Source organism: Priceomyces carsonii, assembly GCF_900007245.1.
Source record: "Priceomyces carsonii strain CBS4050 genome assembly, scaffold: Debaryomyces_carsonii_scaffold_4, whole genome shotgun sequence".
In the NCBI taxonomy this organism is placed as follows: Eukaryota; Fungi; Ascomycota; class Pichiomycetes; order Serinales; family Debaryomycetaceae; genus Priceomyces; species Priceomyces carsonii.
Genome location: NW_026946677.1, coordinates 1,245,231 through 1,264,087, shown reverse-complemented (window position 1 = coordinate 1,264,087; position 18,857 = coordinate 1,245,231). Strand labels below are relative to the sequence as shown.

Below are 18,857 nucleotides of genomic sequence, written 5' to 3'. Positions count from 1 at the left end.
ATCACCTTCTCAGTCACCAACAGTTGGACAAAGCGACAAACTTAACGTAATGCTGTTGACATCTGAATCTCTAAAGGGAATAATTGAAGAAAGATTACAGGCGAACTTAGTTCAAGTTGAAGATATGTCAGGTGGTTGCGGTCAAGCATTTGCTGTAATAATTGTGTCACCACTATTCCAAGGTAAGAACAAATTGATGAGGCACAGATTAGTTAACAGTGCATTAAAGGAAGAAATTGCAGCAATTCATGCATTTACTCAAAAGGGATTTACTCCTGAAGAATGGACACTGCAAGGCGGAAGACTTTAGATTCTAATTGCTAAAACTGTAATATATTGGCCCTTAAAAAATACATACGCTAATCTAAATTGGTATTCTTTCATAGAGCTGTTCTATTATAAGTCTTAAAGCATGCTCTATAGATGCCCAACCACATCATAAACAAAACTGCAAAGGTTATCATGATAATAAATGGAAAGCTTTTTATCCCAAAATCAGTTTCTGCGATTGCTCCTACTGCAAAGTTGACAGCTGCACCTCCACCGCCTCCAAATGAGCAAATAAACCCGAGTGCTGAACTGTGATACTTAATAGGCAAAATTGTCAAACCGACCACTATAGTTGATGGGAATATGGGACCAGTCACAAAGCCGGTGAAAAGGACAATAATAAATAGCAAAAAACCTTTATGAAATAGAGAGGTGAACCAGAAGGCTGCATATCCTAAGAATGATAAACCAACGTACACTACAGACGCATTTAATTCAGTAGAGAAGTAAGATGCCGTGACAAAACCTAAAACAAATCTTCCTAACGTTACTCCAGTCCAGTAGGACGTGGCCATATAAGATGCGTGGTGATACAGCGCTTTCTTGACTCTCTTCATATAAGAAATTAACCATTCACCGAAAGCACTTTCCCCACCAACATAGGTAAACAACAGAAAGGCAAGAGCCCAAACATACTTTGACTTCAATGTTTCAGACAAAGGAACTGTCAAATCACCAAAGCTTCCATCGCTGTCGTCATTATCATTCCCAGAGAGATCATCCAAATTGCTTAATTCAATTTCATTTCTGCTTTTACTAAGCACCAATGCATTATATCTAAACTTTTTAGCGGTCTCGTATCTAAAAGTAGTAATAATCAATGCTAAAGTAATTGCTCCTATAGCCATCAAGCAAGTGTAGCATTCATTCCATGCCCATGGTCTTCTTGACTTTTCCATGAGGGACGTGAAAATCGGAGGCGCAATCATACATCCTATCCCGTAGAATCCATGCATTAAACCCAATATCTGATTCGAATCACGTAAATAACCAGCCCAACTATTCAAGGTGGCATCTAAACCGCCACATCCACAACCAAATAAGAAAAATGATATTAAAATAATTGGATATGGTGGTTTTAAGGAATTGGCGGAAAACGCTATAGTCATAAGAGTGCAGCAAAGCACAGTCGTTCCCTTGATCCCTAATCTCTTATGGCACAGCTCGCTCACCAAAGAAAGTATAAAATAACCGCTAGTAACCGATAAGAAGATCATGCTGGTCGCCATATCGTTGATCTTATAGTATTCTTGAAATTTTGGCAAAAGAGTGCCCACAGTCTGATCTGCAAGCCCAAATATGATGAACACTAAGAAAGTTGCTAATATCTGGAACTTTAAAAGTCTACTCTTCCTCCAATCCTTGGAGTCAAAATATAAAGTTTCATTCTCAAACTCTATAAAATAGCCAGTTGATTCAGATGTCTCGCTATAGTCAATTTCGCTTTGCTCGCCACTCGGTACCGATACGTCGTAATGGTCAATACCTGGATCTGTAGCTTTGTTATAAGTACTTTCTTGTTCTGTCATCTCACATTAATGGGTATACCCTCGTCTGTCTAAAAATGCAGTAAATTTATATCCTCAATTCATACTTGCTCATCACTGATTTTGAAATCTCGCTTTTTTTGTCGCTATATAAGTTCTCCACGTTAGAAACACTTCACTCAAGTCAAAAAGTAAAGAGTAGAGAGATAAAGAGTTCTAACACGAAGGCTCACGCATCTTCTCACTTGACTGTCATGATCGATCTTCGTTCCCTCTCTGGTATAATTCATTCTCGAAATTAAATAAAGCTGTATCTGGTTGCAAACCAAATCTAATTATCCCAATTTAAGAGCAGACGGCATGTAGAAGAGCCAATGCTTGAAAATTTTGAGTTATTTTTCGCTTATTATGTGATACCCGATAGATGAGGGATTCGAATATATAAAAATATTTCCAAGGGTGGTGAATCAGAGGGCTCAATATGGAGTCTCGTACTTTGTTCTTATAGCTTTTATCCAATGAATCGAATTAAGAAAATTTGCCTCCTTAGCTTAGTGGTAGAGCGTTGCACTTGTAATGCAAAGGTCGCTAGTTCAATTCTGGCAGGGGGCATTTCTCTTATGCGCAAATGGTTTAGTGGTAAAATCCAACGTTGCCATCGTTGGGCCCCCGGTTCGATTCCGGGTTTGCGCATTTTTTTTCATATTTTTATAATGAATTTTACACTAGAATCCACTTAGCTTGAATCTCTATGTCAGAATATTAAAGTGGATACGATGTCAAAAAAAGCAGTTCACACAGTTGTTAATGCTAGTATGTATGGCTTTTCGAGGAATTTGTGAAGTTTCAGTGTTCGATACTGACAATAAAGTTCAAAAATTTTACCCAACTAAGCTTGCTGATAAGACGTGGGATAATACAGGTCTTCTAGTGGATGCTAGCAGTGAGAATCTGACTACGGGTTTAGATAAGATCAAAGTCCTATTGACAATTGACCTTACCCAAAGCGTCGCAGATGAAGCTATTAAAAATAAGTCGACGATGATTGTTGCATACCATCCATTTATTTTCAAAGGTTTAAAATCTATCACTCACAACGATCCTCAGCAAAGATCGTTAATTAAATTGATCCAGAATAATATTAGCGTCTATTCACCCCATACGGCTATCGACAGTGCTCGTGGTGGTGTAAATGACTTTTTAGTTGATGGTTTAGCCAAAGGATTTGAAATTGACTCTAGAGAACCAATCGAAGAACACGACGAAGAAAAAGGTTGTGGTATGGGACGAATAATTGAATTGTCTGAACCTGTAGCTTTGAAGCGTCTCGTTGAGAATGTGAAAGATAGCCTTGGGTTGAAGTACGTTCAAGTTGGCGTTGCTAAAGATCAAGACGGCAGTCAAAAAATTAAGAAAATAGCAATCTGCGCTGGCTCGGGAGGCTCTGTATTTGGTGGAATTACTGCAGATTTGTTCTATACCGGTGAAATATCTCACCACCAAGCTCTCTTCCTCACTGAATCTGGCTCTTCCATTATTGCTTGTAACCATTCAAATACGGAAAGAGCTTTCTTGAGTGTTTTAAAAAAACAACTTCAAGATGAGCTTCCAGAGGACTCAGAGATATTAATCAGTTCTCTGGATAAGGATCCTCTTGCAACTTGGTAGAATTAATTCAATATATCTGAGTAACATAACATACATAGATATATCACGTGATTAGTGTAATTTTCGAGTCCTTTATCAGTAATGTGATGAGTACGACGTTTTATATCTATCCATAAGCTTGATATATAGCACTAGGAAAACTACTAATTAAAAAAAAGCGTCTCCCTTATGTTTTAACGCACTATCAGCTTTATTATCACATCAACAAAAGTGTTCAGTATTTTTTGTATATTGCTGACTTGCTATATCGAATTGGAGAGATGAATAAAAGTGGGGGGTTACAAGTATATCATCTAGATGGACAATCACCCATTCATAATGTTAAGTGTACCATTGTACCATGTACGGGAACAGACTATGTTTTTTTATATGGAGGATTTGATGAAATGGACAATTTGGATAGCAACGTTTATCTTCTTAATCTAGTGACGAAAAGGTGGGAAGTTGATGACAAGCATGTTCAATTATATAGAGAAGGACACCTGGCCGTCTATATTGGAAATGGGAATATTTTAGTCATCGGTGGTGTTCCTTATGATGAGTTTCCAGAAGCGCTCACATCGGATGACTCCTATCAAACATCCAATGGTGCAAAGATTAGAAAAGACAGCTTTATGTTGATCTATAATATCTTTGATCGTAATTGGTCTGAGCCTTCACAGACTTCCAAGATAGGTGCACCTTCAGGAAGATCGAGACATGCATGTTGTCTATCACCTGATGGCACAAAGGTTTATATCTTCGGGGGTTTGGTGAATTCATGTCCTCTTAATGATCTTTATTGTTATGATTTGAAGTCTGCAAGCTGGTTCCAACCCATCGAGTTTGTTGCTCGTTTTGATCACTTCATCGCTATTCATGATACTAAATTATTCTCATTCGGTGGGTTGGATAAAGACATGAATCACGTTAAAGATAAAGTAGTATTTTACAATTTCGAAGACGGGAGCATTGGTGAAGTCAGTATATCTCGAAGAAGTGAAAATCTTTCAAGTCAAAGCTCATCTCCAAAAGATAGGGAAGCTAGTGAAAATACTTTTGATATTTCACCAACCGATTATGAATTAACATATTTAAACTCAGAACCGAATTCGTCTATAAAGCTCGAGGTGAGATTACCTCTGTGGATGACCAGATCTAAGGACATCGAGATTTCAAGCTATGATGTTGATAGATTTCAGACTACTAATTTGTTTAGTCTGAGAGATCTTAATTTTTATTTCAAGAAGAATTATAATCTTGAAATTAGTAACTATATCTGGAAAGAATCGTTTGTCACAGAGTCTCGTAGTTTGTTTTTGCTAGGACATAGCTTAAAAGACCAATCAAACACATCTGATTGGGATGAAACGAGTGATGGTGGTAGGTCCCACGAGATGGATGATGATTCCGGAAATACACATCTCTCTTCTTTATTCGAGCTAAATTTGGCAGAAATCGGCGTACCAATGAAAGGATCAGCATCAGTGCCAGAATTTTGTGATGTATCATCATCATTCGTTAACGACTTCAAACATATGCTCTTAAGAGGCGACTATTCTGATTTCGAAATTGCTACTTTCGTTGATGAGCAACTAAAAGAAGAATGGGATGGAAGAGCAAGTGGCATAAGCTATAATGATGAAACTACAGTACGTAAAATAAAAGTCCATAAATCGATCTTGCTATCTCGTTGGCCGCATTTCAGGAGAGCAATAGAGAGTGGAATGAATGAAACACTTAGTAGTGTAATGATGATACCTGAACCCTTCTTATGGGTTATGGGTCTTGTCTATTATCTATATACTGGATCAATATATTTCGAGGAGTTTGCCGGTCAAGAAGTCTCGGTTGTCGATTATTCTGGCCTTTTGATTCTTTCTAATTTATACGATCTTCCAGATTTGCGACAGAGAGTACTCGTTCAGCTACTCAAATTTTTGAACAATCACGTTACCACTGCTCAAGATGAGATGTCGACAGCTACGCTATTACAGCTTTGGAAGCGTTTAGTAGTATCTAATGAATCTATATTGATTGCGAAAGTGTTGGGATTAATAAAATTAAGATGGTCAGAGGTTATAAGGTCAAAGATATTCATGGAGCTTTCAAAAGATTTAATAATCAAGCTATGTCAGGACTGCTCTGATGATTTTAATACACCAAAATTTGGATTTCCCAATACACCTACTTCCTCTACCAGTTCGATCGAAGGTTCAAACTTTATGAGCTTTTCTCCCTCTAAAAGAACTCACAGCATTTCTCCTATTCTGAATGGATTGAGAGACCCTATAAATTTAGAATCAGAGATTCTGGAAGGTTTTCCCACTTTGCAGTATTTTCCAAGTGATAATAAGATGGATTAGAAAAAAAAAAAATCATTTCAATACAAGCATCTATATATCCCGTCGTATTTTTATATATAAAAAGGAATATGAATGCATCTATAACTTAAGATGAGAACTGTTATCATCGAAGAACTCTTCAACTTTATCTGTTGCATCATCGACAAGTTTTTCTACATCTTCTCCAATATCTTTGAGATCATCAAATATGTCGCCAATGATTCCATTGATGCCTCCTTTGATTTTCTCTTTTCCTTTGCTGCCTTCCTTTAACTTTCCTTCTTCTGAAGCATCACCAGAGCTCGGAGAGGGCTCCGCTTCAACAAAATCTGTCGGTTTAGGAAGTTTTTGGGTTTGCATCGATACTAATGTTGATTCTACTTCTATCATGGACAGGTAAGGATTTTCGTTGGTCGGTATGGCCATTGGTTTAGGCTGTGGCGGTTCTTTCCTCCACAATTGATCATAAGTGGAATCCTTTACGATATGATCCACCTCGAAAGGTAAGTTGGGGTATCCTAAATCGTCTCTCCATGATTTTGGAAGATAATTGTTTGTCGATATCAAAGGTCTCTTTTTATCAAATGTACCATTATTCGGAGATGGTGTGATGCTCAATGTGTCACAAATAAAATTATAGACTTCCGTGTTTTGAAACGGCTTAATCTTCAGACCTTTCTTTAGTATATTATCGAAATATGGACCAGAACCCAAGAATAATGCCCTCATTAGCAATTCTGTATTGTTGTATCCATGTACACCTTTCGGTTTGTAGTCATTTCCATTCTCCTTCATTTGCTCGTATGTTGTAATTGAATAACCAACTCTGGGAATAATCCAAAGGGGTGCTAATCTATAGTTAAACTTATGGTCACTTTGCGATCCCCCAAATTCCCATTCCTTCGGTATATCTTGTACTCTGTAAATATCATAGTTTTCCCTAATCTTTGCGTCCATCTTTTCGAACCTGGATTGCATTTCTTGAAGTATTTCGTCTTCGAGATATCCTTTTTTAGGACGCAATCCAAATAAGGGCCAACCGTCAATATGCTCAATTTTATTCAAATCAATCAAATCGTCCAAATAAAGGAGTCGATCGTTTGAAGTGGGCGCCATTCCATGGTCACTTACGATGATCATATTCACAATATTAGTCAAATTTCTCTTTCTGAGTTCTAGCTTCAATAAGTTAATGAAGTCATCAACATACGTCAAAGCATTTGAAATATTCTTACCACCAATACCATATTTATGCCCAAATTCATCAATGGTGGGAACATAAGTTAATATTAATTCTGGCCGTAAATCTATATCGGCTCTATCAAGCCAAGTCATCACTCTATCTACCTTTGATGATAACACTTCAGATCCATTGAACTTATCTACTTCTAATGGGCCACCACCGATTCCAATCCCAGGGACTTCGCTCCCCGGCCACATATGTACAGCGGACGTGATATTTTGATCGTAGGCCGTTTTCCATATAGGTTCACCGCCTCTCCAGAAATCAGGGTCAAGTCCTCCGACCGTAGGATTTGTATTTATAAACTGCTTTCTAAGTTCTGGATCATAAAAAGTGTTTCCAACAATTCCATGTTCGGAAGGATATAAGCCAGTTACAAGAGTCCAATGATTCGGAAAAGTGCTAGATGGAAAGCTTGGTATCATATAAGGAGCCCCATAGCCATGTACCATCATTTGGTGTAATGTTGGTGTCAATTCTGCTGAAATATAGTGAGGATGAAACCCATCCAAGGATATAACTAAAGTTGTCGGGTGGAAATCGTGGGTTGAATTTGATAATGTGGTTTTATTAATGAGACCACCGGCATGATTTGATAGCACATTACTTGGAAAACAAATTAATATCACAATAATAACCAGTATTAGAGCAACAAGAAGACCTGCCATGACCCGTAGCCTCTTTTGTAGTCGCGGTATCCCGTAATTTCTTAGTGATTGTGGTTCATTTTCTCGCTCTAAATCAAAGCTGTCACTGCTTATAGAGTGGTCCAAGGAGTTGTATTTGTAACCAGTAGAGCTTTTCTTAAAAAATGAACTCACTTTCTTTCCTAATCTTGTAAACAATGTCTCGTCGTTTGATGATATTTCAAAATCTAAGTCATCTATAAACGTGGTATTGTTTCTTGAACTACGATCCTCCTGATAATTAAAATCCAAGTCGTCCTCGGAGTCATCCAAATTAGTTATAGGGATATCTGCCCTATGTACATTGTTGTAATTAATGGACATTCTTTTACGGCGTCACGTATTAAACCACATATATGTTATATATCACTTGTTTTACTTTTAAGTTTTTCGTGCTCAATAATTGAGGAGATATATCGGACTTTCTTTACAATAATACTAAAAACGCATTTATGTAATTTCAAAACAGTCATACAAGAGAAGCAAAATAATGAATTTAGTTATATAAACAGGGCAATTGTTGCTTAGAAGACATCACCTTGGTCAAACATAGCATCAGCAACCTTTATGAAACCAGCGATGTTAGCACCCTTTAACAAGGATGGTAAACCACTAGCATTCTTCTCAGCAGCATATTTTTGTGCAGTTTCGTAACAGTTATCGAAACATGTGTACATAATATTTTTCAATTTAGAATCAACTTCTTCAGCAGTCCATGTAACTCTCTGGGAGTTTTGGGCCATTTCTAAACCAGAGACGGCAACACCACCACAGTTAGCAGCTTTACCGGGTGCATACCAAATACCATTTGGTCTGCTAGCCTCGAAAACTTCGATGGCTTCTTTGGTGGAACCCATATTAGAACCTTCAGCAATGTATTTGCATCCTGCTTCCACTAAAGCTTTAGCTTCTTCACCAGAAACCTCATTCTGGGTTGCTGATGGTAATGCAACATCAACTTGACCAACCTTGGCCCATGGGCGGACACCAGCTAAGTATTCAACACTATTCTCACCGGAGAATGCCTTTGCGGAATCCTTGACGATGTGTTCCAAAGTCTTGAAGTTCAACTTAGCCTTGGCAATAGCTTGAATTTGTTCCTCGGTGATACCGTTCTTGGAAATGATGGCACCGGTGGAATCAGACAAGGAAACCACAATTCCGCCCAATTCAATAACCTTTAATGCAGCGTATTGAGCAACATTACCAGAACCTGAAATAGCAACTCTCTTACCCTTGAATGTTTCCTTACCATTGGTAGCTTTTTCAATCATCTTCTCGACATAATAGACAACTCCATAACCAGTGGCTTCAGGACGAATTAATGATCCACCCCAAGTCAATCCCTTTCCAGTCAAAATACCAGACCAGTTATTTTGCATTTGCTTGTAAGCACCGAACATGAACCCAACTTCTCTACCACCAACACCAATATCACCGGCAGGGACATCAGTATCCTGGCCTATGTATCTAGCTAATTGTCTCATGAAAGCGACACAAAATCTTCTAATTTCTGCATCAGATCTACCCTTTGGGTTGAAGTCGCTTCCACCTTTACCACCACCCATTGATAACCCTGTTAAGGCATTCTTGAAAATTTGTTCAAATCCTAAAAATTTCAAGATGGACAAATTCACAGAAGGATGAAATCTCAAGCCACCCTTGTAAGGTCCCAAAGCACTGTTAAATTGAACTCTGTAACCATTATTAACTTCAAGTTCACCTTTGTCGTTTTCCCATGCTACTCTGAACTGAATTGCTCTTTCTGGGACAGATACAACAGGAATTATTTTCTTGTACTTTGGTTCTTCCTTGAATAAGGTGGAGTCTTCCAAAGCTGATAACAACTCGTTGTGTGCTTGATGAAATTCTGGTTCGTGTGGTAATACCATGTTTAATCTACTGTGTCTAAATTCTATTGAATCGAATCAAATAAAAGAGTTTAGAATTTTCAAATCTTGAAAGAGAGAAATCACGCACAATTATATCTCTTTTGCGGATATTTGCGCTACTAGTCCTACCCCAGATGGCTGATTCGAAATCTTTAAGGAACAGTCCGAATTTTTTGATGCGATAGAAGTGCGTAATTGATCCAATGAGATCTTGAATCACAATCTCTATCCAATTACAGCTTGGCTCCTTTTACGGCCCTAAAACGGCCCTCGCAAAAATTTTTCGCCTATTCATACAGCGATGAGATGACTCAAAGATAAAATCCCACCGTTGCAGGGGTGCCCTATTTAGCCTATGAAGGGCAACGATTGCACAAGGCGATGGTCCGTGTCGCGTGCTTTGGGTAATTAACGGCAGCAATAGAACCGCTGTTGACAACATAGACCGAACCTCGGAGAAACTAGTGAGGTATACGATAGATTGGATTCAAGTCAAACACAAAACCGGCCAACGTTTGAAAACTCCAGACCTCAAAAGGAGCGTTAATGCTACATGAGTAGCGAGTCACGTTATTAGAGCTACTCAAGGTAATGGCACATTAGGCTATCACCTGAAAAGACATAAAGAATAGCTCTTGAAATTATTCTCAATCAACTTCCTTTCAAAATCCCTCCAAAGTTTGAATCGTACTTGTGTTATAGAGGGACAGTTGTAGATATATAGAGATATTGGTCAAAGTGGCACTTAAGTTTAAGTACCTTTATGTCTGCCAGATGCAATGTCTATCGGGATCTCGAGTAACATTATACTTTTTCCCTTCGATTTAAGATACAGATCGGTTTTATATCAATGAGTTACATAGCATCTAAATAATACTCGACGTATGTTTTGCTAGTCTTGCTCCAAACACTGCCTATTTCAATATTGGATATATTCTGGTACAGAACACTGCAAATTGTTGAGTTATAAATAATTTTGAAAATACAAGATGCAAAAAAATTAAGAGAAATGATAAATGAGTTTGAATTATTCCTAGAACACTGCTTTCCATTGTTCAGTTAACTAATGCTTTGAATTATAAGTTCTGGCATCTATTGTTGCCAATTCGGATTACTTTGCTAATATCTCAAAATTGATGAACTGCGTGAACAATAACGACAAAATCTCAACTTCGATTAAAGAAAAATGTTTAATCGTAGATCACAGCAAATGATGATGCAATTATTTTCAAAGCCATTTCAATTTCTTGTTCTGTAATCGAAATTGGAGGTGCCATTCTAAAAATACCACCGAAGGATTTGACAGATAATAAGTTAGCAGATAACCCTAAGGACATCATAGTTGCCGCTAATTTCGCAGCCAGCTCGTTATCACTTTCTTTGGTATTTTCTTTGACAATTTCAAGACCTACCATCAAACCTATTCCCCTAACATCTCCGATTGCTTTATAGAATTTGCTTAATTCCTTAAGGCCCTTTCTTAGTTGATTTCCTCTATGTCTTGCATTATTGACATATTTATTCTTCATAACTATATCCAAAACTTTCAGGCCAACTGCAGCTGGGATAGGATCATTGACATGCGTTGTGTAGAATAAAAACCCCTTTTTAGAAGTATCTTCAGCAATTTTGTCAGATGTGATCACGGAAGACAAGGGGATTCCATTACCAATAGTCTTACTAAGGCATAAAAAATCTGGAACTATACCCGATTCTTCAAATGCAAACATTGATCCTGATCTGCCAATAGCAGTTTGCGCTTCATCAACAATTAGCAACATTCCTCTCTTTTCACAGTGATGTTTCATTTCTTTTAAATAACCTTCTGGTAAAACTAACATACCGCCAGAAGATAAAACGGGCTCAAGTATTACAGCTGCTAAGGATCCAACTGACGAAGCATCAACCAACGACCATCCGTATTCCAACTCGGTCTTCCAATCATACGAGCCATCCTGATAATGAAAAATTGATCTGTATTCATTTGGTGCAGGTATAACCAATGATCCAGGAGTCGTTGGGCCATGACCAGTCCTTCCAGCTTGATAAGTACACGAGCTTGCAGTGCCAGTCATTCCATGCCATGATAAGGACAATGCAACAACTTCAAACTTTCCAGTGAAAGTCTTAGCTAATTTAATGGCACATTCATTGGCTTCGGCTCCAGTACTTAAGAATATTGCCCTATCAAGCCCATTTGGTAGAAGTGAAGTTAATTTATATGCAAGGTCAACAACTGGTTCGCAGATCATACCTGAATATATATGATCTAATCTTCTAGCATATTTTTCAATTGTCTCAGCGATCTCTTCATTTCCGTGTCCAATTAAACATGACATTTGGCCCGATGTAAAATCAAGTATCTTTCTACCTTCGCTGGTATAAATGTAAGCTCCTTCCGCTTTGACAATTATTTCTCTTACAAAGGGAGTTCCATAGTTCAAAAGCGAAGCATCAGCTTTTCTCCAAAACTCCTCTGCGTCTACTTTAATATTTTTGTCCTCAGTTGTAGACATTGCAATTAAGATATTGACTATAAAATATAAGGGATGTTAATTTTTATATTGCACTAATACTTATCTCTCATGTTCCGGTGAATTAAGTCCGAAAAAATATGATGTCATTTGAGGGTCCACATTCGCATTATCTTATCAGGAAATATCAAGTTCAGTACTATTTCTCAAATTATTATCGTTCTCGGTAATCAGAATTTCTATTGGAGGAAAGTTAATGTACTTTGGCCACAGTCCATAGTTGCAATATGATTTAAAGTAGCTCAATTTAGTAGAGTATCATTTCATCATTTTACGGATTAGTTATATCCTTATCTATGCTAAATGGGTAATCATTTTATATCGTTTCGTATTCCTTCAATCTTCGATTTTAATTCTGCAATTCTCCGAAAAACATTCGAATCAATCGCGGACAAGTTAAAAGGCTCCTGGAACCAGGTCTTATTGTTGACCTGAATCGGTACCGATTACTGAAACAACAACTCCGCACTCTTACAAAATCGATTGGCATCTCTGAGTAGAGTAAGAAACATTTCACAGAACTACACAGAGGCCCATAAAGACATGGGCGAGGTTAAGCATTCCACTAGTTCATTCTTCTTTTCAATCGCAATTTTGATAGATCTTTATGAAATTTTTGATTTCAGTAAGTTGCCTGTTCAATGGAAAAAAAATCACTAACTTTGCTCTCTTGATATGAAGGTCTTTTTCTTATTCATCCTTGGTGGAGTCGTTTATAAGGTTGTATTCGCAGCCATCTTGAGAACTTTTCGAAGTTAGCATTTATCGAGAAATTCGGTAGTCCAAAATGTGCATATATTGTTGCCTATTTTGGATGATAAAGTAAGCGTAACACGAAAATGGAAAAATAATACATTCGATGTGATTTCTCCTGCCCGATATATCGATGCGAATCATCTCATACTAGTTTAAAATTCATATCTCTTGAATAAATTTCTAAATCATGGTCTCTTATCTAATCTTTAGAGGTCTAATCTTAGGCACAATGGGCCCCACTCATATCTTTCTTTGACTGTCTTATAAATGTAAAGAAAGATAGTATGAGTATTTAAATTATTACAAGATTAAGTGAAGAAATTAACTACAAATTGAAGGCGGTACATGGAACACACAGATCAAAGTGGAGAGTATAAGATGTCCTTTTCCAAAGAGAAGTCGACTGTTGAGACAACTACCATACCTGTACCGAATGACCTCGAAAAGGTAAACTCCATACTTGATTACCATCATGGAGAAGTGAAGAGGGGATTGAGCTCAAGGCACCTACAATTTATTGCATTATGTGGCTCAATTGGCACAGGCTTATTTGTTGGTTCTGGAGCACCTCTTGTATTATGTGGTCCCGCTCCCCTTTTGGTAAGTTATTTGATAGTAAGCATCGTTGTATACTTTATCATGAATTTTTTATCTGAAATGGTTTGCTGGATTCCACTAAAAGGAGTTCATCCAGCAGGCTGGATTACTAGATATGTCGATAGAAGCCTTGGCTTTGCTACTGGATGGATTTACTGGTATAGTCTTGCTATTTTAGTCGCCACAGAGAACACTGCAGCTGGTTTGGTCATCGAATACTGGGTAAGTGGTGATAGAGTGAATATTGCGGTTTGGATGTCCATATTTTGGGTAATTATGGTTGCTGTGAATTTTTCAGCTGTGCAATATTATGGAGAAACTGAATTTATTTGTGGTGTTCTTAAACTCTCTTGTATTATTGGATTGATCATATGTGGTATTGTAATCTTTTTTGGTGGAGCTCCTACACATGATAGATTGGGATTTCGATATTGGAATAATCCTGGATCATTTGCCTTACACTTAGCTTCTTCTAACAAAAACACAAGTAGATTCCTTGATGTTTGGACAGCGGTTATTAAATCTTCATTTGCTTTTATATTAGCACCTGAACTCATAATTACTTCAAGCGGAGAGGTGGAGCGTCCGCGCAGTAATATTGCAAAAGCCTCCAGTAGATTTATCTGGAGACTTATTGTATTTTACATTTGTAGCATTGTTGTAATTACTGTTACTGTCGCCTATAATGATAAGAATTTGGTTGGTGCTATTGCGAAAGGAAAATCAGGAGCTGAAGCTTCCCCTTTTGTTGTCGGGATCCAAAACGCTGGTATTAAAGCTTTGAATCACATTGTGAATGCAGTAATTCTTACTTCAGCAATCTCATCTGGTAATTCTTGGCTCTATGCTAGCTCTAGAACTCTAGTAGGATTGGCAAAAGAAGGAAACGCTCCAAAGTTTTTTGCGAACGTCAATAGGTTTGGGGTTCCTTATTATGGAGTCGCTGCCGGAGCTGCAATGGGCCTATTGGCCTACTTAAATTGTTCAAATTCATCGGCGGTGGTTTTTTCATGGTTATCAAGTATTGTTACCACAGGTGGCTTTTTTGGCTGGATATGTAATGGAATAGCTTACCTCAGATGGCGAAAGGCTGTTAAAGTTCAAGAATTGGAGCACAGAGTTCCCTTACGTACCCCCTTTCAACCGTACGGTACCTGGTTTGCAATCATTTTTGTTGTGATTTGTACACTTACGAACGGATATGATGTTTTTATCAATTGGGACACAAGTAGTTTCTTTGCATCATATGTGACCTTTCTCATATTTTTTCTTTTATATGCTGGACATAAAATATGGTTTAAAACCTCATTTTTGCTAAAGGTTGAAGACATTGACATTACTACAGGTTTGGAGGAAGCTGAGAGAGAAGAGAGGGAAGAAATTAAACCAACTCCTGGCAATCCTTTTGAGAAATTTATTAATTGGATGTTTTAAAGAAGTTCCTTTTTTGCTTTAATATATTAATTTAGATTCAATTTTAAGTAAGATTAAATAAGAAAACAGGATATTGTATACAGGCTTTAGTCAATTAGGTTCTAATATTTGTGATTGGAGAGTTATTTTGCACTAAAATAAGTAGAATGGCCCTTTCAAGATAGATTGTGTTCATAAGTACTTCGAGAGATGATATGTTAGATGTCGCTGAGATAACGTTGGCTTTTGCGCACACTAAGCTAAGACATATAACTGAAACGTCAATTAGATACTCAAGTGTTTAAAATGTATCCATTTTACATTTTACTCTGCATCATTGTTCCATTTCCTTATTTTGCTATTACTATGTCTTTTTAATGAGTCAATCACTCTTGGCAATTTATTTGAGTATTGAAGCTGCAAAATGAAATAAACTTCCTTTTTCGCAATATATGAGTGAATAGATAAGAATCAAATATTCCAAATGCGATAACAGGTGCGAAAAATTAGAAATATATAGAAACAGAGATGAAAATATTTGAAACTCTCCCGACCTCTCAGCAGGATAAGTATCAAGTTTGAAATTCAATTAAATTACCTAAGAATGTTAACTGAGTCCATTATTAATGGAAATCTTGAATTCAACGTTCCAGTAGATGTTATTGATAATGAAGTCGCTGATTTGATAATAAAGTTGGAACTGAAAGAAGGTTTTGACCCACATGTTGTATTTGATCCAGCGAAACATATAATATACAAAGACTCGGACTTTGATGAAGTAAAAAAATTTACTCTTGATGACTTAAAAATATCTAAAACACAAGTTACCCCAATTTCGAATTTGGCCGTCACAGATCCGGTTCCCATCTTTAGTGAAGAAGCCTGTGACATTATGAAATGGGAAGCTTTTCAAAGAAAAAATATAGAAAAGTATGCAAAAAGTCCATCTTTCTCTAGGTACATTTCGGCTACTGACTTTCAAATAAGCGGATATTTAGATTCTGCTCCGTTCACGCTCGCTGCGTGGAAACACCCTAGGACTCAAGATATTATAAACAAATTCGCCGATATAAATTTGAAGACAATGTTCGACTATGAAATTGCAACGTTAAATACCTCGCTCGTTGACAGCAGAAAGAAAATAGAGACGGAGAAGAGTAATGAAGAGCTAGAAGAGTTAAGTGAGGATTCAAAGGCATTATTCGATTGGCATTACGATTCAACCTCCTTCACTGCTGTCTTAATGTTGTCCACCAATGATGACATGAGTGGTGGTAAGACCGGTCTAAAGAATGGTAATGAAGAAGTCATTTATATCAATGGGCCAAAAAAGGGGTATGTGACAATTCTCCAAGGAAGAGTAGTAAAACATATCGCAACAAAACCTTTATCAAATGACGAACGGATTTCCTCTATTGTTGCTTATATTCCTGAATCAATCCATGTACCTGATACCACCGTTTTGACTACAGTTAGACCTTCGGTTTCTCCTAGATCATTATATAATGAATATTACCCTCAATGGATTGACTATCGGTTCAAAAGAATCGAAGCTCAGTTAGCAGATAAGAGACTAGAGCTACTCAAGAAAATGAAAGAAGGAAAAAGATTTGAGCAACTTGAAGTAGTAAGCTTCTGCAAAGACATTTCTGAATACTTAAAGAAAAGTTGGGTTGAATTTGAATCAGTAGTTGAGAATGAGGTGTTTCCTCCAGAAGTTTTCAAGCTTCCTTACAAGGACCTCTGAATTGTTGTTCCGCAATGCTTGGCGGTGCCTTATTTATAAGAATCTAACAATCAATTTTCATAGGCCGTTTATATGTTGTAATAGATTATCGCGCGATAAGGAATTACGTAATTTGGATTTTTGCAATATCGAAATTTCTAAGATAGGGATAATTTGAAGATTTCCCATGCCTACGACATGAGTGAGAGCGAGTCAATATCCTCTTCTATAAAGCCAAAAAAGAGACATTATTCAAGATTAGGGTGCTTGGAATGCAAGAAGAGAAGACTAAAGTGTGACGAGATAAAGCCCAAGTGTACTCATTGCGTGAAATATCTGAAACAGTGTTTGTATCTTCATCCTGTTAAGTTCAGCAAACTGAGAACTGTGGTACTCGAAGATGCAATGTTTGTACCATATAGTACAGAACAGAAAACAAACCAAAAAGATAAAAGGAGGGCTAGAATCTTGCCTCAGACTATTTCCAAAGTAAACGTTGATAATACAAGGGCCATTGCGAAAGATATGAAGGTCGGTCCTAAGAACCCTTACATGACGCTTAATTTTGATGAAAATAAACAGAAATTGATTGAATCACAGGAGGACATTGACTCAATGTATAAGTCGACCGCTCAGAACTTTCTGGCAGACGTTTTGAGCGAGGTAGACCAATTGTTGTTGGATGAAGTATCATTGTTGACACATGGATTAAGTGACAACATGACTTTTATCAATGACCTTGAATTATTAAATGAAGCATTGAGCCCTAGAGATATTTTTTTTGATGTTGGACATCCCGAATCCGAAATTATTGAAGCAAATGATGCCAGAATACAGCATCTCATTGCATCCCACGATAAGATCGCTGATCACAAGAATTACTTGAGACTATTCCAGGATAAATATTCGTTATGGATAATGCCATTTTCCTCAGAGTCCGAAAATGTTTGTAGCTCAATATTATTGGGCCGGGCTTTGAAATTTCCCTTCTTAGCATTCGCCATCATTTCAATGACTGCACGATATGAAAGCTTTTGTCATGGCGATCCGACGGACAAGTATTACCAAAAGTATTACTTCAAACTATGTTGTGAAGATTTTTCTCGAATATTTAAAGTTAAGTCTCATATACCAGAATACATTGAACCATTAATATTGACAACACTACTCTTGGTTACAGATTCTGTGGCTTTCGTCAATGGCAATTGGAGATCTCATTTGAAAGCTGCTCAAGTTCTCTTTGCTAAATATGTCGATATTTACAAGAAAACAAGTGCTGCGATTTTGCTCTCCACTATTTGGTTTGCAACTTTTGAGTTATTGGCAGTTGGGGTAAATCCTGTTGGTGGATCAATCACCTTACAGGAGGAATTTGCTAAGATAATTAAAGCTTGTGGTAATTCGGAAAATGGAGAGTTAAGTGTGCACTTAGGCTTAATAATGGCTAATGGATATAACGTATTTTTTGGATGTTCAGCAGAAACCCTCAATCTATTCTCTGTGTTTGCACAAGTTACTATAAAAATTAAGAAAAATGACAGAGGAAAGGTAGCACACAATGATCTTGCTATGTTAATTAGTGAAGTCGGGAAAGCTAGCGAAACTTATTTGGCCTCCAGAGATGGATTAATAAAAAGAAATAATCCTTATCATCCAAATAATGCAACGGGTATGCTTTTGCCAGTTTCCACATATGGCTATGCTGATGACTTCATATTTTCTTGGTTTGACGTTTCGGATAAGGCACATATTAAGGCACTCTATCTCAAGATGCTATGTGAAGAGAATTTTCTCAACTTGAGTATAGACGATAAATTGGTTCAAGGTCTAGTAAAAGACATTCTTGACTGCTGTTTATTCTTTCGTTCAATCTACATAACTGAAGAATTTAAAGTGGATGAGTATTTTGAAAAGAATCCTGGTAGCACCCTATGTCTGGACAGAAGATTATTAATGGTACATTGGCCCCTATTAACTTGTGGGCTTTGTTGCATCGATGTTATCGATCGGTTGAAAATTGAAATATTCTTTAAAGGAATGATAAAAATGGGTGCTAGATCTCTAGAAAGCTCATTTAATGTAATCAAAAACAAGTGGAAGGGCACATCTGAGTATTCCGACTTCTTGCCATTTGTATAGCATAACGGCGAATCGAAAATAAATTTAAAAATATCAAGAATGGTCAGGGCGACTTATACGTT

The 18,857-nt window shown here is 37.2% G+C and overlaps 12 protein-coding genes across 12 annotated transcripts; 7 read left to right on the top strand and 5 right to left on the bottom strand.

Annotated features, from left to right (window-relative positions):
- Window positions 1-49: 49 nt before the first annotated feature.
- Window positions 50-310, top strand: PRCAT00004182001 (uncharacterized protein; the record flags this gene model as incomplete). Its single annotated transcript, XM_062954164.1, has 1 exon — window positions 50-310. The coding sequence occupies one exon, from the start codon at window positions 50-52 to the stop codon at window positions 308-310; it is 261 nt and encodes an 86-aa protein (XP_062810894.1).
- A 70-nt stretch (window positions 311-380) lies between these two features.
- On the bottom strand, window positions 381-1,859 carry PRCAT00004181001 (uncharacterized protein; the record flags this gene model as incomplete). The annotated part of the gene is made up of 1 exon (XM_062954163.1): window positions 381-1,859. One exon carries the CDS (start codon window positions 1,857-1,859, stop codon window positions 381-383), a length of 1,479 nt encoding a protein of 492 aa, XP_062810893.1.
- Window positions 1,860-2,328: 469 nt separating this feature from the next.
- On the bottom strand, window positions 2,329-2,430 carry PRCAT00004180001 (uncharacterized protein; the record flags this gene model as incomplete). Its single annotated transcript, XM_062954162.1, has 1 exon — window positions 2,329-2,430. One exon carries the CDS (start codon window positions 2,428-2,430, stop codon window positions 2,329-2,331), a length of 102 nt encoding a protein of 33 aa, XP_062810892.1.
- A 7-nt stretch (window positions 2,431-2,437) lies between these two features.
- Window positions 2,438-2,557, top strand: PRCAT00004179001 (uncharacterized protein; the record flags this gene model as incomplete). The annotated part of the gene is made up of 1 exon (XM_062954161.1): window positions 2,438-2,557. One exon carries the CDS (start codon window positions 2,438-2,440, stop codon window positions 2,555-2,557), a length of 120 nt encoding a protein of 39 aa, XP_062810891.1.
- A 67-nt stretch (window positions 2,558-2,624) lies between these two features.
- On the top strand, window positions 2,625-3,485 carry NIF3 (Nif3p; the record flags this gene model as incomplete). The annotated part of the gene is made up of 1 exon (XM_062954160.1): window positions 2,625-3,485. The coding sequence occupies one exon, from the start codon at window positions 2,625-2,627 to the stop codon at window positions 3,483-3,485; it is 861 nt and encodes a 286-aa protein (XP_062810890.1).
- A 260-nt stretch (window positions 3,486-3,745) lies between these two features.
- PRCAT00004177001 (uncharacterized protein) lies at window positions 3,746-5,830 on the top strand (the record flags this gene model as incomplete). Its single annotated transcript, XM_062954159.1, has 1 exon — window positions 3,746-5,830. One exon carries the CDS (start codon window positions 3,746-3,748, stop codon window positions 5,828-5,830), a length of 2,085 nt encoding a protein of 694 aa, XP_062810889.1.
- A 78-nt stretch (window positions 5,831-5,908) lies between these two features.
- Window positions 5,909-8,062, bottom strand: PRCAT00004176001 (nucleotide diphosphatase/phosphodiesterase; the record flags this gene model as incomplete). The annotated part of the gene is made up of 1 exon (XM_062954158.1): window positions 5,909-8,062. One exon carries the CDS (start codon window positions 8,060-8,062, stop codon window positions 5,909-5,911), a length of 2,154 nt encoding a protein of 717 aa, XP_062810888.1.
- Window positions 8,063-8,262: 200 nt separating this feature from the next.
- GDH3 (glutamate dehydrogenase (NADP(+))) lies at window positions 8,263-9,630 on the bottom strand (the record flags this gene model as incomplete). The annotated part of the gene is made up of 1 exon (XM_062954157.1): window positions 8,263-9,630. One exon carries the CDS (start codon window positions 9,628-9,630, stop codon window positions 8,263-8,265), a length of 1,368 nt encoding a protein of 455 aa, XP_062810887.1.
- A 1,190-nt stretch (window positions 9,631-10,820) lies between these two features.
- PRCAT00004174001 (aspartate aminotransferase family protein) lies at window positions 10,821-12,146 on the bottom strand (the record flags this gene model as incomplete). The annotated part of the gene is made up of 1 exon (XM_062954156.1): window positions 10,821-12,146. The coding sequence occupies one exon, from the start codon at window positions 12,144-12,146 to the stop codon at window positions 10,821-10,823; it is 1,326 nt and encodes a 441-aa protein (XP_062810886.1).
- Window positions 12,147-13,265: 1,119 nt separating this feature from the next.
- Window positions 13,266-14,951, top strand: PRCAT00004173001 (uncharacterized protein; the record flags this gene model as incomplete). The annotated part of the gene is made up of 1 exon (XM_062954154.1): window positions 13,266-14,951. One exon carries the CDS (start codon window positions 13,266-13,268, stop codon window positions 14,949-14,951), a length of 1,686 nt encoding a protein of 561 aa, XP_062810885.1.
- A 583-nt stretch (window positions 14,952-15,534) lies between these two features.
- On the top strand, window positions 15,535-16,677 carry PRCAT00004172001 (uncharacterized protein; the record flags this gene model as incomplete). Its single annotated transcript, XM_062954153.1, has 1 exon — window positions 15,535-16,677. The coding sequence occupies one exon, from the start codon at window positions 15,535-15,537 to the stop codon at window positions 16,675-16,677; it is 1,143 nt and encodes a 380-aa protein (XP_062810884.1).
- A 177-nt stretch (window positions 16,678-16,854) lies between these two features.
- PRCAT00004171001 (Zn(II)2Cys6 transcription factor) lies at window positions 16,855-18,795 on the top strand (the record flags this gene model as incomplete). The annotated part of the gene is made up of 1 exon (XM_062954152.1): window positions 16,855-18,795. The coding sequence occupies one exon, from the start codon at window positions 16,855-16,857 to the stop codon at window positions 18,793-18,795; it is 1,941 nt and encodes a 646-aa protein (XP_062810883.1).
- Between the last annotated feature and the right edge of the window lie 62 nt (window positions 18,796-18,857).